Source organism: Rhinatrema bivittatum, chromosome 4, assembly GCF_901001135.1.
Source record: "Rhinatrema bivittatum chromosome 4, aRhiBiv1.1, whole genome shotgun sequence".
In the NCBI taxonomy this organism is placed as follows: Eukaryota; Metazoa; Chordata; class Amphibia; order Gymnophiona; family Rhinatrematidae; genus Rhinatrema; species Rhinatrema bivittatum.
The window spans coordinates 168106504-168122110 of NC_042618.1; the positions used below are offsets into that span (position 1 = coordinate 168106504).

The 15607-nt window shown below is 47.0% G+C and overlaps 1 protein-coding gene across 1 annotated transcript in view; it reads left to right on the forward strand.

Annotated features, from left to right (window-relative positions):
• GAA (glucosidase alpha, acid) overlaps positions 1-15607 on the forward strand; it is a 76120-nt gene that overhangs the window by 26193 nt on the left and 34320 nt on the right. The window contains exons 7-10 of the mRNA XM_029599183.1: positions 2611-2729; positions 3273-3404; positions 3858-3968; positions 15430-15543. Coding sequence (XP_029455043.1) covers positions 2611-2729; positions 3273-3404; positions 3858-3968; positions 15430-15543 — 476 coding nt within the window. The remainder of the gene's footprint in view (positions 1-2610; positions 2730-3272; positions 3405-3857; positions 3969-15429; positions 15544-15607) is intronic.

Here is a 15607-nt window from a genome sequence, read left to right on the forward strand (position 1 = left end):
TGCGCGCCGGTGAGCCTATTTTACATAGGCCTACCGGCGCACGCAGAGCCCCGGGACTCGCGTAAGTCCCGGGGTTTTCTGAGGGGGGCGTGTCGGGGGCGGGACCGAACCGCGCGGCGTTTTCGGGGCGTGTCGGGAGCGTTCCGGGGGCGGGCCCGGGGGCGTGGCTACGGCCCGGGTGGTCCGGGGGCTTGGCCGCGCCCTCCGGACCTGCCCCCAGGTCGCGTCCCGGTGCGCTAGCGGCCCGCTGGCGCGTGGGGATTTACGTCTCCCTCTGGGAGGCGTAAATCCCCCGACAAAGGTAAGGGGGGGGCTTAGACAGGGCCGGGTGGGTGGGTTAGGTAGGGGAAGGGAGGGGAAGGGAGGGGAAGGTGAGGAACGGGGGTAGGCTGCGCGGCTCGGCGCGCGCCGGCTATACGGAATTGATAGCCTTGCGCGCGCAGATCCAGGATTTTAGCGGATACGCGCGGCTACGCGCGTATCTACTAAAATCCCGCGTACTTTTGCTTGCGCCTGATGCGCCAGCAAAAGTACGCCAAATCGCGCGGTTTGAAAATCTACCCCTTAGAGCGTCCGTTTTCCTCCGCCACTGCCACAAGATACCAGCACAAGATACATGGCCTGGCCCGTCTATCTTGTGTGTCTGTATTGGGTGCCGAAATGTTTTCTTTTCAAGACCTTTTTTTTTTTTTTTTACTTCAGTCTGCTTTCTGTGGTTCCTCCTACTTGATCTCGCGTTGATACTAAGAGGAGGAATCACAGAAAGCAGGAATTTTTTTTTCTTTTTACAGTGAGCCCTTGATCACGGCATGCCCTTAACGTCGGCCTTGGGCCGGCATGAAATTTACTGCGTTGCAATGGGCGCATTGGATGTGTGGGAAATATTTTGAAGCGCCGGTATTAACTAATAGCCTCATCTGCATGTACTTTACATAGGATGAGCACTATTAGCTTCACTGTGGTTTGGGTGCACGTTTTGGACGTGCATCGGCCTGAGATTGCAGAACGGGAGGGTAAGGATGGAGAAGACACAGAGAGCACAGAATGGGAGAGCTTTAGATGGAGGAGATGTGCAGAGGGCAGAATGGCAGGTTTGGATGGAAGAGAGAGAGACAGAGCACAGAATGGGAGGGTAAGGATGGGAAAGAGACACGAGTGCAGAATGGGAGGATTTGGTTGGAGGAGACACACAGAGTGCAGAATGGGAGGATTTGGTTGGAGGAGACACACAGAGTGCAGAAGTGGAGGATTTGGTTGGAGGAGACCACTGAGTGCAGAAGTGGAGGATTTGGTTGGAGGAGACACACAGAGTGCAGAAGTGGAGGATTTGGTTGGAGGATACACAAGAGTGCAGAATGGGAGGATTTGGTTGGAGGAGACACACAGAGTGCAGAAGTGGAGGATTTGGTTGGAGGAGACCACTGAGTGCAGAAGTGGAGGATTTGGTTGGAGGAGACCACTGAGTGCAGAAGTGGAGGATTTGGTTGGAGGAGACACACAGAGTGCAGAAGTGGAGGATTTGGTTGGAGGAGACACACAGAGTGCAGAAGTGGAGGATTTGGTTGGAGGAGACACACTGAGTGCAGAAGTGGAGGATTTGGTTGGAGGAGACACACTGAGTGCAGAATGGGAGGATTTGGTTGGAGGAGACACACTGAGTGCAGAATGGGCGGGTTTGATTGGAAGACAGACACACAGCACAGAATGGGAGGGTAAGGATGGGAAAGAGACACAAGAGTGCAGAATGGGAGGATTTGGTTGGAGGAGACACACAGAGTGCAGAAGTGGAGGATTTGGTTGGAGGAGACACAAGAGTGCAGAATGGGAGGATTTGGTTGGAGGAGACACACTGAGTGCAGAAGTGGAGGATTTGGTTGGAGGAGACACACTGAGTGCAGAATGGGAGGATTTGGTTGGAGGAGACACACTGAGTGCAGAATGGGCGGGTTTGATTGGAAGACAGACACACAGCACAGAATGGGAGGGTAAGGATGGGAAAGAGACACAAGAGTGCAGAATGGGAGGATTTGGTTGGAGGAGACACACTGAGTGCAGAATGGGAGGATTTGGTTGGAGGAGACACACTGAGTGCAGAATGGGCGGGTTTGAGTGGAAGACAGACACACAGCACAGAATGGGAAGGTAAGGATGGGGAAGAGCCAGAGCACAGATTGTAAGGGTTTGGATGGAAGAGAGGCACACACACACACACACACACACACTACAAAGAATGGGAGAGTTTTGGTTGGAGAAAACACACAGAGTGCAGAAGTGGAGGATGAGGAGAGAGACAGATCACAGAATGGAAGGGGAAGGATGGAGGAGAGAGACACAGAGCAGATTGGGAGGATTTTGATAGAGGAGAGACAGATGGGCATTTGAGTGAATGTCCAGCAATTGGTTCCCTTCCTGTAAGAAGCCCCTTGGGACTTCCACCCCTGTGATCTCTGTTTGTTTATTTTTTACTTATTTATTTATTTAGACAAGCTTGTATTCCACGTCTTCCACTAAATACAGCATAACCAGTGTCTCTGTTGCAGCGCTTATGTTATACTCAGATTGCGGGTTTATTTCTCAGGTGCTCAGTAATGGTCCCTCTTTTCTCTCCAGGATACCCTTTCATGCCCCCATACTGGGGCCTGGGTTTCCACCTCTGCCGCTTTGGCTACACATCCACCAACATGACCCGTCACGTGGTGCAGAGAATGAGAGAGGCCCAGATGCCCTTGGTACAAGCTTGGTTTGAATTTTTTGAGAATGTGTGGACTCTCTATGTGATGGCGTCTTACCATAAGAAATATCTGAATTTAAGAAAACAAGTTGCCACCGGGAAGAGCTCTCAGTGGAGCAGTCCAACTGCCAGTATATAGGCCATGGCAGGAGGGGGACGTGATCTACCCATCAGTCAAACGAATGATTGGCTGATTGTTCTTCTGATGCTTTGTAAAATAAGTTAATCTCTGCAGCCAGGGATCTTTCTCATCTTCCAATTACTTACAGTCCCTTGCCTCGCATGAGTGAGCACACTGGCACCAAATAAGAGTAACTGAAATGTTTATTTACTGCAGCCGTCTGATTGGCTAAATGCTCCTTGGTGCTTTACAAGTTAGAGTGGGGATGGATAAGACTGCGTAAAGAAAGCTTTTTAATAAGATGTTCGGCTGCACGCTAGGAGATAAGAGAGATGGGGAGGAGGTGTACAGGAGATGGGGGGGGGGGGGGGAGTTTCTGGCATAGTGGGCTTGCTCCTGAGCTGAGTCCTTTTCTCACAGGACGTTCAGTGGAATGACTTGGATTACATGGATGGCAGACGAGATTTCACCTATGATCAGGAGAGGTTCGGTGACCTCCCAGACATGGTGAGGGAGTTCCACCAGAATGGCATGAGATACATTCTTATTGTGGTAAGTGGCCCTCATGCTTGCAGAGTGCTGCCCCTGATTTAGAGCGGTGTCTACCTGTGAGCGCTGATCCCTGCCTGGTTGCATCCCTTCCTTGGGATCTTTTCACACTTAGAAAGCCTTACACCCTCTGTCAGAGTTTACAGCATGGATTTTGGCGCCCCGTAAACTCTAATCCCGATCTGCCTTTGAGTCTGTGTGGCTTTGGACGTATCGCGCTTGTCTCCTGGGCCCATGTGGTTGGTGATAATTGTGATATGGGCCCTTTTCCCTGCTCCATGCGACAGTCTGCGGGTACTGAAACCAGTTTCTTTACCATCCCCTCCACAGGTGGCTGCATGGAGCTTTCTCAATAAGTTTTGAGGTCTCATTTGGATAAAAGGTGCTATATAAAAGCAAACTTTTTTTTTTTTTTGTATGGAATAATTATTCCTTGCGCTCCTGCTTTCTTTACAGGACCCAGGTATCAGCAGCACAGGACCTCCTGGCAGCTACCTCCCTTATGACGATGGGCTAAAGAGAGGCGTCTTCATCCTGAATGCAACAGGGCAGCCACTGATAGGCAAGGTGAGGAAGGGCCACCAATAGGCAGAAGGGCGGGGGAGGAGAAAAGGACGGGAGTGTAGGAGAGGGACAGCCATTGATAGGGTGGAGGGAGCTAGAGGGGGAGAGATGCTAAAAGGCAGAGGGAGAGTTGAGCCAGGATAGCTGTGGACAGAGAGTGGGAGAGCCAGCTGAGGAGCCAGGATAACTGCAGATAGGGAGGAGGAGAGCCAGATGCCAGAGCCGGGAAAGGTGCTGGTAATCAGTTTTTGGCAGAAGTTGGTAAAATCAAAATGAATTTTCCCTGGAGTCTTAGTGGGTCATGTGACCTGCTGTAAACTGTAAGCCTGGTGTCACATGGTCCACTGTAAACCGTAAGCCTGGCATCTTGGTGTCACGTGGCCTGATATAAACTGTAAGCTTGGTGGCTTGGTGTCACGTGGTCTGCTGCAAACATAAACCTGGTGTCACGTTGCTCACTATAAACAGCAAGCCTAGTGCCTCATAGCCCACTATAAACCATAAGCTTGGCATCTTAATGTCACATGACCTGATATAAACCATAAGTCTGGTGTCTTGTTGTGTGGCCTGCAGCAAACTGTAAGCGTGATGTCTGTGTCTCTATAAATCATAATCCTATTGTCACGTAGCCCGATGTAAACTGGATGTCTTTGTTTCGGTGTAAAACATGGGGTAGATATTGAGAGGCCAGCCAGCTAAGTAACTTAGCCGGATAACACTTATTCGACTAAGTTATGCTGCTGAATATCCATGTCAGACGGGACTTAGCCTTATACATCTAAGTCTAGACATGCTCAATAGAAAGTCACATAAATTATGTGCTAAGTTATCCAGCTAAGTAGCGCTGCCCCGATCTGCCCATTTCCTGTCCACCTTTTATCTGGCTAACTAGCGAATATTCAGCAGCCGCTAAATAGCCAGAAAAGTCCTATTTATCTGGCTATCTGCTGGTTGAATATCGGACCCCCTAAGCCTAGTGTTGTGTGGCCTGCTGTAAACCATTAGCCTGGTGTCTTGGTGTCGCATGGTTTACTATGAATGGTAAGCCTGGTGTCTTGGTGTCGCATGGTTTACTATGAATGGTAAGCCTGGTGTCTTGGTGTCGCATGGTTTACTATGAATGGTAAGCCTGGTGTCTTGGTGTCGCATGGTTTACTATGAATGGTAAGCCTGGTGTCTTGGTGTCGCGTGGTTTACTATGAATGGTAAGCCTGGTGTCTTGGTGTCGCGTGGTTTACTATGAATGGTAAGCCTGGTGTGTTGCTGTCACATGGTTTACTATGAATGGTAAGCCTGGTGTGTTGGTGTCGCATGGTTTACTATGAATGGTAAGCCTGGTGTCGCATGGTTTACTATGAATTGTAAGCCTGGTGTCTTGGTGTCGCGTGGTTTACTATGAATGGTAAGCCTGGTGTGTTGCTGTCACATGGTTTACTATGAATGGTAAGCCTGGTGTCTTGGTGTCGCATGGTTTACTATGAATGGTAAGCCTGGTGTGTTGGTGTCACATGGTTTACTATGAATGGTAAGCCTGGTGTCTTGGTGTCGCATGGTTTACTATGAATGGTAAGCCTGGTGTGTTGCTGTCACATGGTTTACTATGAATGGTAAGCCTGGTGTCTTGGTGTCGCATGGTTTACTATGAATGGTAAGCCTGGTGTCTTGGTGTCGCATGGTTTGCTGTAAACCATAAATCTCATGTCATAGATCATTAAAAATAGCAAGCCAGGTGTTGCATGACCTGCTGTAAACCATAAGCCTGGTGTCTGTGTCTCACGGTCACATGGCCCGCTGTATATCATAAGCCTAGCATCTTGGTGTAATGTTGCCTGATGTAAATCACAAGCCTGGTATCTTGGTGTCACTGTAAACCATAAGCCTGGTGTTGCATGTCCTGCTGTAAACCATAAGGCTGGCATCTTAGTGTCACATGGCCTGATATAAACCATAGGCCTAGTGTGTTGGTGTTGTGTGGTCTACTGTAAACCATAAGCCTGGTGTCATGTGATCACTGTAAACTGCAAGCCAGGTGTCATGTGATCACTGTAAACCATAAACCGAGTGTTGCATGGCCTGCTGTAAACCATAAGCCTGGTATCTTGATATCACTTGACCTCATTTAAACTGTACCCCTGGCATCTTGGTATTATGTCACCCATTATGACTTGTAAGCCTGACATCCCAGTGTCACGTGGCCTGTTGTGACTCGTAAGCCTGATGTCTAGGTGTCATGTGGCCTGCTGTATATGATGTGTTTTCCCATCAGTTTGTGTAGAGCTCCACTGAGCCCAGCTCCCTGTCTTTGCAGTTTCTGAGCGTACAGCAGTGAAGTGCGACGATTTAGCACCAGGAAATCCTTTAGTTCTTGTGTGGCTGAACTTATGCCAAGCATAGCTGTGTCATAGCCGGGGTTTCTCTCTTGCTGCACACTGAGCTGTTCAGTGGTCTTTGTATTGGCCATGGAGAAAGGTCTCTGGTTGTGAATTATTTGCTAAGTTTAAAGTTCTTACCTTGATCTTTAAAGCTGTCAATGAATTGGCCTCACAGTGTTTCAAAACTGTATTGAAAATATATCGTCCTTGTCATGTTCATCTTTCCGGAATCTTTCTGGCCAACAGGGAGCTATGACAATCATAGAACATAAGAACATGCCATACTGGGTCAGACCAAGGGTCCATCAAGCCCAGCATCCTGTTTCCAACAGTGGCCAATCCAGGACATAAGAACCTGGCAAGTACCCAAAAACTAAGTCTATTCCATGTTACTGTTGCTAGTAATAGCAGTGGCTATTTTCTAAGTCAACTTAATAGCAGGTAATGGACTTCTCCTCCAAGAACTTATCCAATCCTTTTTTAAACACAGCTACACTAACTGCACTAACCACATCCTCTGGCAACAAATTCCAGAGTTTAATTGTGCGTTGAGTAAAAAAAAAACTTTCTCTGATTAGTTTTAAATGTGCCACGTGCTAACTTCATGGAGTGGTCCTAGTCTTTCTATTATCCGAAAGAGTAAATAACCGATTCACATCTACCCGGTCTAGACCTCTCATGATTTTAAACACCTCTATCATATCCCCCCTCAGCCGTCTCTTCTCCAAGCTGAAAAGTCCTAACCTCTTTACTCTTTCCTCATAGGGGAGCTGTTCCATTCCCCTTATCATTTTGGTAGCCCTTCTCTGTACCTTCTCCATCGCAATTATATCTTTTTTTGAGATATCCCTTCAGTCAAATTGGTCCATTTTGCCAAGTTATGTGAATGGTTGCTTGGAATTACTGGCCCTCTTCTTTGGAACACTTATCCGGAAGAATCTTCATTGCCTTTTTGTCCTGCAGACAAGGAATTCCCCTTGCTTGCCAGTAGGTGGAGGCAGAGAAACATATTTCTATGTTTTGGTTTTTTTTTCTTATATCACTCACACTATATATCCTGGGATAGCTGGGAGGTTCCTCAGTAGTTCTCCTCCTCCGGTTAGGGGGGAGGTATACTGGGATAGCTAGGAAGTATAAAAAAAAACAAAAAAACAAAACCCAGAGAGAAGTAGTAATAGGGCAAGGTAGGTAGACTCTGGGGGGGGAACCCCTCCTCACCTTTTGAATAAAAAAACATAACAAAACCCTTGGAGTAGTCCGAAACAAGCCGCGGTCTGCAAAGGGCAGTTCCAGGAGGGGGAGGCATATGCTCACAGGGAGCAGTTTGGTGTCCTTAGCCACAGCGGCGGGAACACAGGCTTCTCCCCATCCAGCGGCAAGACGCATGGCCGAGAGGGGCCGAAAATGCGAGCTCCATCGCGGGCTCCTTTTGCCCCCGCTGTTATGGCTGTGAATCACCGGAAAACAGACAGAGGAAATCAGGTGAGGAGGGGAGGGGCGGGCTCCAAGCAGATGCACCTCCGACGCCGGCTCAGAGGGAACCGCGAGAGCAGCTTGATCGGGCAGAGGGCCAATCATGGGGGGGATGCAGCCGAGGTGCAGGCAGGCCCTGAGTTAGAGAGAGAAGCCCTAGAGGGCAGAAGGCAAGGCATAGCGCAGGTAACTGAGTTTTCCACAGAATTTATCTTGCTAATGCGCCTGGCCTATAAAGAAATAGGCCTATAAAGATATGAAAGCCAAAGTGGCTAAATTAGAAGGCCCCCCAGAAAGTAGTTCCCCCTTGGGCTCCCAAAACACGCCAGGTTTAAAGAAGCCTAGGACAGAGGGGGACCCCCCTCCCCCCCCCCCCCCCCCCACCACCACCACCCCTCCTGCCCGTTCCTGGTGGTTGGGAGAGTGATGCAGGAGATTTGGAACTCCTAGAGGAAGCTCCATTGGAGGAGGAGGAGGGGCGTGAAGGGGGTTATGCAAGCCTTAAGCCTACAGGAGTTGGGCAAAGAAAATGAGGAGGAAAAGAGCATGCAAAGGGACCCAATACTGAGAGGTATAAGGAGACCATCAAAAGACTTTCCCCGCCACCCTTCTATAGAGGAGATGATTGAGGGAGAATGGGTCATGGCCGATTCAGCTCTGAAAGCAAGATCCTTAATGACCTTCCTTTACCCACTACAACAGGGGGAGGTAGATAGGTTGCTAATAGTCCCAAAGGTAGTTGCCCCAGTGGCAGCAGTGTCAAAAAAGACAACTATACCGGTAGAAGGGGGCGTATTCTTAAGAGATGCACAGGATAGAAAGGTAGAAGCCTTTTTAAAGAAAGCATTTGAGACAGCCAGTTTGTCCTTACAAGCAGCAGTATGTGGGGGCTATGAAGCCAGGGCATTAGTCAAATGGCTCCAGCAGATCCAGGAAGAAACATTGGGGATAGGAGAAGGCCCAGGGGATAGAATGGATAGAACAGAGTCAGGGACTGCTTTTCTGGCAGACACACTGTATGATCTTATTAGAAACTCAGCCAAACAAGTGGCATCGATGGTGGTGGCAAGGAGGTTTTTGTGGCTCAGACATTGGGCGACGGATGCACCCTTGAAAGCAGGGTTAAGCATCTTGCCCCTCAAAGGGTATCTCCTCTTTGGGGAAGACTTAGACGCCCTAATGAATAGCCTGATAGATTCAAAACCGCAGAGACTCCTGGAGGATAGACCCAAGTCGCAGGAAATTGCCCAACTCATGGAATGGGTGGAAGTGCATCCTCAGGAGATCTCAGCCTCCAGCAGGAAAAGACAATATAAGAGCCAACTTTCTCAGCAGATAGAATCTGGACCCAGGAGAATGGAAATTGTCATATGAGGTGTTCCAGCTCATAGTGGACCACGGGGGCCTCCCGTTTCTAGACCTGCTGGTGACATCTCACAATTTATTTATTTTATTTATTTTATTTATTGTTTTTGTTATACCGAGTTTCATGATAGGCATCACATCAACCCGGTTTACAAATAACAAGGAGTGTAAAGCATAACGTAACGTAAAAAACAATATTTTCAATAAGAACCTTGAACTTTAAATACAGTGAATCAGAAAAAGGGAGAGGGAAAGTTACAAAAAACAAGGAAAATAAACTTGGGATGGAAGGGGAGAAATTGAACAGCACAATATTTACATTTCAGCCTATTGATACATTAGAATAGCAAGTGAAAAAATAAGACTATGAAACGGTACATAGGTAATCAAATGAATAAATATGACAGTTGTGAATGGTAATAGTATGATAAATATTCAGCAGGAATTAGTGAGAGAGGGTTTGAGGTTGGTTGATTCGTGTTTACATTCCATTATTGCATACGAGTTAGTGCTAGTGAGAGGAGGTTTTATTCAAGGCTTGGAAATGCTTTTTTGAAAAGCCAAGTTTTTAGTCTTTTCCTAAATGTTAAAGAGCATGGCTCTTGTCTCAAATCAGGTGGGATCGAGTTCCAGAGAGCTGGACCTGCTGATGAGAAGGCTCTGAGACTCAAGGATTTATGTTGGTAGGTTTTGGCCTTTGGAATTTGGAGTGACTCTTTGTAGTGTTCCCTGATAGGCCTGGCGGAGGTGAATTTTTTAAGTGGTATTTGTAGGTCAAGTTGCGTGTGTTGGTTGATAGTTTTGTATATGATGTTAATGGTTTTGTACATGATTCTATAGTGGATCGGAAGCCAATGGAGGTTTTTGAGAATAGGTGAAATGTGGTCAATTTTCCTGGAATTTGTAAGGACTCTGGCTGCAGAGTTCTGAACCATTTGTAAAGGTTTGGTGTAAGAAGCTGGGAGGCCTAATAGTAATGAGTTGCAATAATCTAGTTTGGAAAAGATTATTGCTTGCAAGATTGTTCTGAAGTCCTGAGTGTGAAACAGCGGTTTTATTCTTTTCAGGATATGTAATTTGTAGAAGCAATCTTTGGTGGTTTGGTTAATGAATGTTTTGAGGTTGAGACGATTGTCTAGGATGGCTCCTAAGTCTCTTACGTGGGTTGTTTGAAGGAGTGTGGGTGGTTTAGGAAGTGTGTTATTGTTTTCCGGTGATATGAGCAGGAATTCTGTTTTCGAAGCATTGAGTACAAGGTTTAGACTGTTGAGGAGAAGTTTAATTTCTAATAGGCAACTGTCCCAGTATTCCATTGTTTTTGAGATTGATTCTTTTATAGGGATTACGATCTGTACGTCGTCTGCAAAAAGGAAATGTTTCAGGCTTAATTTTGTTAGTAGTTGGCAGAGTGGTAGCAGGTAGACATTGAAAAGGGTGGGTGAAAGTGATGATCCTTGCGGCACTCCTCTATTAGAAGGGTGGTATTGGGATTCTTTATTATGAATTTTGACTCTGTATCCTCTGTTTTCTAGAAATGTTTTGAACCAGTTTAGTGTGGCACCTGTTAAACCAATGTTTGCCAGCTGTTTTAGAAGAAGGGCGTGGTTGACGGTGTCAAAGGCCGCCGAGAAGTCAAGGAGGATTAGAAAATATGCTTGGCCTTTATCAATACCAGAGAGTAGGTGGTCCATGAGTGAAATTAGTAGCGTTTTGGTGCTTGCGGCTTTGCGAAAACCATATTGGTTTGGGGACAGAATACTGTGGTCCTCTAGGTAGTTGGATAGTTGGGTGTTTACCAGTTTTTCCATGATTTTAGCTATAAATGGTAGGTTGGAAATAGGGCGGAAGTTGTTGGGATCACATGCATTTAGATTTGGTTTTTTTAGCAGTGGCTTGATTGAGGCAGTTTTTAGGTCATCTGGGTAGATGCCATGTGATAAGGAGCAGTTTTATAATATCTGCTAGGGTTTTTGCTATTGTGTCCGGGATAAGAAGAAGCATTTTGGTAGGGATTTGATCAAATGGGTGTGATGACGGTTTCATTCTTTTTAATACATTTTGTATCTCTGTGATTGTGATGGGTTCAAAGGCATTAAGCTGGATGTCTTTATTTTGGGGAAGATATGTGTTATCTGGAGACGTAGTGTTTGGAATCAGCTGATTAAGGAGATCCGATATTTTTTTGTTAAAATGAAGAGCCAATTCGTCTGCTTTAGTCTGGGCTTTGTTCGGGTGGTATATCTGGAGTGATAGGTTTAGTGAGGCTGGAAACGAAGGCGAATAGAGCTTTTGAGTCAAAGCTGAGATGATGAACCTTTCGGGCATAGTAGTCTCTTTTGATTTTCAACGTGGTACTTTTGTAAAGATGGAGTGATCGTTTGTAATCAGAGAGTGAGGCTGGTGAAGGGGCTTTGCGCCATTTTCTTTCTTTTGCCGAAGTAATTGTTTGAGTTTTCGTAGTTCATCATTATACCAGGGTTGACGTTTGGATGTATTAGCAGACCTTGTTTTGGTTGTCAGTGGGCAGAGAGTGTTTGCTATAGATTTTGTTATTTTGGACCAGGATTGGAGGGCAGCGTTGGGGGTAGATACTTCAATGAGTGGTAGATCCGAGGTTAGAGCTTTACTTAGATGTTCCGAGTTGCAAGGTTTTCTGTATAGGAAAGAGGGTCTTGAGTTGAGTTTGGAGTCTGATCGAGGTAAGGAAAAACTGGTGGAGATTAGAGAATGATCTGACCATGGGACTTTTTTGCAATTTGGTTGTTTTGTAAGAGAAATACCAGTGTTTGTAAAGAGTAGATCGAGCGTGTGGCCTGCTTTGTGGGTGGGTTTATTGATTTGTTGTCTGAATCCCATCGCTGACAGTGCGGTGAGGAGGGCTTCACAGTTTGTAGAGAGGGGAATCCCATCGCTGACAGTTTGTAGAGAGGGGAATCCCATCGCTGACAGTGCGGTGAGGAGGGCTTCACAGTTTGTAGAGAGGGGAACTTTGTCAACATGTAAATTGAAGTCACCCAGGATTATAGCAGGGGAGTCAAGATTGAGATGCAGAGTTATGGTTTCGATGATAGGAGAGGAGTCTGACTCTAGTAAGCCTGGCGGGGCGTAGACTAGCAGGATTTGGAGTTGTTCTGATTTGAACAATCCTAGTTCTAGTTTAGTTACTGTACTGATGGGGTGGTGTGAGAACCTTAAGGATTTTTTTGCAGCTAGGAAGATACCCCCTCCTCTTTTTTTTTGTCTTGGGATGGAGAAGAAATCGTAAGTCTGCGTTGGTAATAGGTTAATGAGTGTGATGTCCGTGGATTTGAGCCATGTTTCTGTTATGGCGCAAACGTCTGGGGTTGTGTCCTGCAGTATGTCGTTGAGTATAAGAGTTTTGTTGGTGAGAGATTGGGCGTTGAATAGGATTATGGTGAATAGGGTGAGGCCTAGTAACTGTGTAGTGGGGGAAATCATGATTGGGATGAGTGATTTGTAGGTGCGTGGTCGGTAGTACATTATTGTTCAGGTTGGATCGGTGCTGGATGAGTGCTACCGGAGCTTGGATGTGCTGCTAGAGACTGGATGCGTGCCTCTGGAGACTGGATGCGTGCCGCAGGAGACTGGATGCGTGCTGCTGGATGAGTGCCTCTGGAGACTGGATGAGTGCCTCTGGAGACTGGATGAGTGCTGCAGGAGACTGGATGAGTGCTGCAGGAGACTGGATGAGTGCCTCTGGAGACTGGATGAGTGCTGCTGGATGAGTGCCTCTGGAGACTGGATGAGTGCTGCAGGAGACTGGATGAGTGCTGCAGGAGACTGGATGAGTGCCTCTGGAGACTGGATGAGTGCCGCAGGAGACTGGATGAGTGCCTCTGGAGACTGGATGAGTGCCTCTGGAGACTGGATGAGTGCCGCAGGAGACTGGATGAGTGCTGCAGGAGATTGGATGAGTGCCGCTGGAGACTGGATGGGTGGATGTGTGATCGCTGGATGGATGGATAAGGGTGGGTAATGGCTCTTGCTCTGGGACGCTCCAAGGAGCGCACTAAGGGGCAAGCCCCTTAGGTTGCGCTCCTTCGGGTGCGCGACGCCTGGTGCGCGACGCCCCAGGGAGTGTCTGCAATTTAAGGGCCTGAAAACAGTGCTGGGCTAGACGGCTGGGTTGGGGGTGGGAGCAGTATTACTCACCACGTGGTCCTGTGAAGGTTCCTAGCTTCTTCAGTTACAGGAGAGATCAAAAGTCCTTGGGAATTGATACTCTCGTGCAGGAGTGGCCGGAGGGCAAGCTCCTATATGCCTTTCCCCCAAGGCCCTTGTTGGGCAGAATGATTCAGAGGATCGAGAGACACATGGGGATGGGCCAATCTGGTGGCACCAGATTGGCCCAGGAGGCTGTGGTATGCAGATTTGCGAAGGTTCCTGGTGGACTCTCCTATCCGACTACTGGTTCACAGGGATCTGTTATGGCAGGGGCCTGTTCTTCATGAAGATCTGACTTGACTTTGTCTTACGGTATGGCCCTTGAGAGGGCTCGGTTGCTAAAGCGTGGATATTCCACTGTGGTGATTGCCACCTTGCTTCGAGCGAGAAAGTTCTCCACTTCCTTAGCCTATGTGCAGGTTTGGTGAATGTTTGAGGCTTGGTGTGAGGATCAAGGGGTTCATCCTCATTCGGTTAAGATCCCACTCATTTTGGAATTTTTGCAGGATGGATTGAGTAAAGTTTTGACCCTTGATTCATTGAAGGTATGGCTCTTGCCTGTTTCTGAGGTCAAGTGGATGGTGGACCCTTGTTGGCTCATCCAAAATGGCTCGTTTCTTAAAAAGGGTGAAGCATCTTCATCCTTCCCTGCAGTTGTTGGTACCCTTGTGGAATCTTAATCTGTTTTTGGATTTTCAGGCAGGTCCCACCTTTCGACTGCTGTGTACCCTTTCCTTGAGGTTAATTATCTTGAAAATGGTATTTCTTGTGGCAATTTGTTCTGCATGTAGAGTCTCCAAACTGCAGGCCTTTTCTTGCTGGGAACCATATCTGCGAGTGTCTCCAAGGTCGATACAGTTGCGTACTGTTTTGCCAAAGGTGGTCTTGGATTTTCACTTGAATCAATCAATTTCCCTGCCGACTCTGAACAGGGAGAGAGATGTGGATGAATATCGCCTGTTACAGTTAAGAGACATATTGTGAGGTATTTAGAGGTTTCTGAACCTCTTAGGAAGATGGATTGACTGTTTGTACTCCATGGTGGGAGTAAACAGGGTGAGTCAGCTTTGCGGGCTACAATAGCCCACTGGATTAAGGAAGTAGTCCCAGCCACATATGTGGATGCTGAGCAGTCATTGCCTAGTCAGGTTAGGGCTCATTCCAGTAGGGCTCAGGTAGTGTCATGGGCAGAGATTAGATTTCTGTCTCCTGTCAAAATTTGCCAAGCTGCGACATGGCCCTCTTTATATACCTTTTCCAGGCATTACCGCTTGAATGTGCAGGTCTGGGAGGATGCAACCTTTGCACGTGTGGTATTGATCGGACTGCGGGCAGCCTCTCGCTCTGTTCAGGAGTGGCTTTGCTACATCCTACTGGGGTGAATCCACCTATCTGAATGCTAAGAAAGGAAAAATTATTACTTACCTGATGATTTCCTTTTCTTTAATGAAGATAGGGGGATCCACCTTCCTGCCTTTGGCTGCCGGATGGTTGTGCTATTGTCTTCCTGCGTGGCTGCGTGTTCCAGTGGTTACTTGTAAGTGTCAATCCAGTCCCTAGACTAGTGTTATTACACTCCTTCTCTGAGCTCAGTGGTTTTCTGTTATCTGAGTGCTGGAGTGATTGTCTGTTAATAGTCAAGTTTTGTTAGTTTGTCCGCAGTTGGCTTTTGCAGAGAATACTGGCAAACTGATGTCCGTGCAGGGGTGTATATACCATCATGTCAGCTTTGCTCTGTCTCCATCTGCTAGCAGAGGTGCATAACTCACTGGTATGGATCCACTTATCTTCATTAAAAAAAAAAAAGGAAATTATTGGATAAGTAGTAATTTCTCCTTAGTACCTTTTATGTCATTGGGTCCTATTCAGTTACATTTTTGTAACTTTATTTGTTTGATTGGTTTTGTGCTGATTTATTGCAGTTTTTGAAGGGTTTTTATGTTATTGTTACCTGCCGAGAACTAATTATCAAGTGGGATATACTGTAAATTTTTTAAATACATAAATATTTGTGCACTTTGTGCTTGAAGCTCTCTGTTTCTCTGTGTGTATTTGTTCGTCTCCCTCAGGTGTGGCCTGGTCCGACAGCATTTCCTGATTTCACCAACCCAGAGACCTTCAGCTGGTGGCACGATATGCTGAGGGATTTTCATTCCAAAGTTCCCTTCGATGGTCTGTGGATTGTGAGTATCTTCTTGCTGTTCTCAGCTCTGTACTTTCACCCAGTTAAAAAGACCTCAATGGATG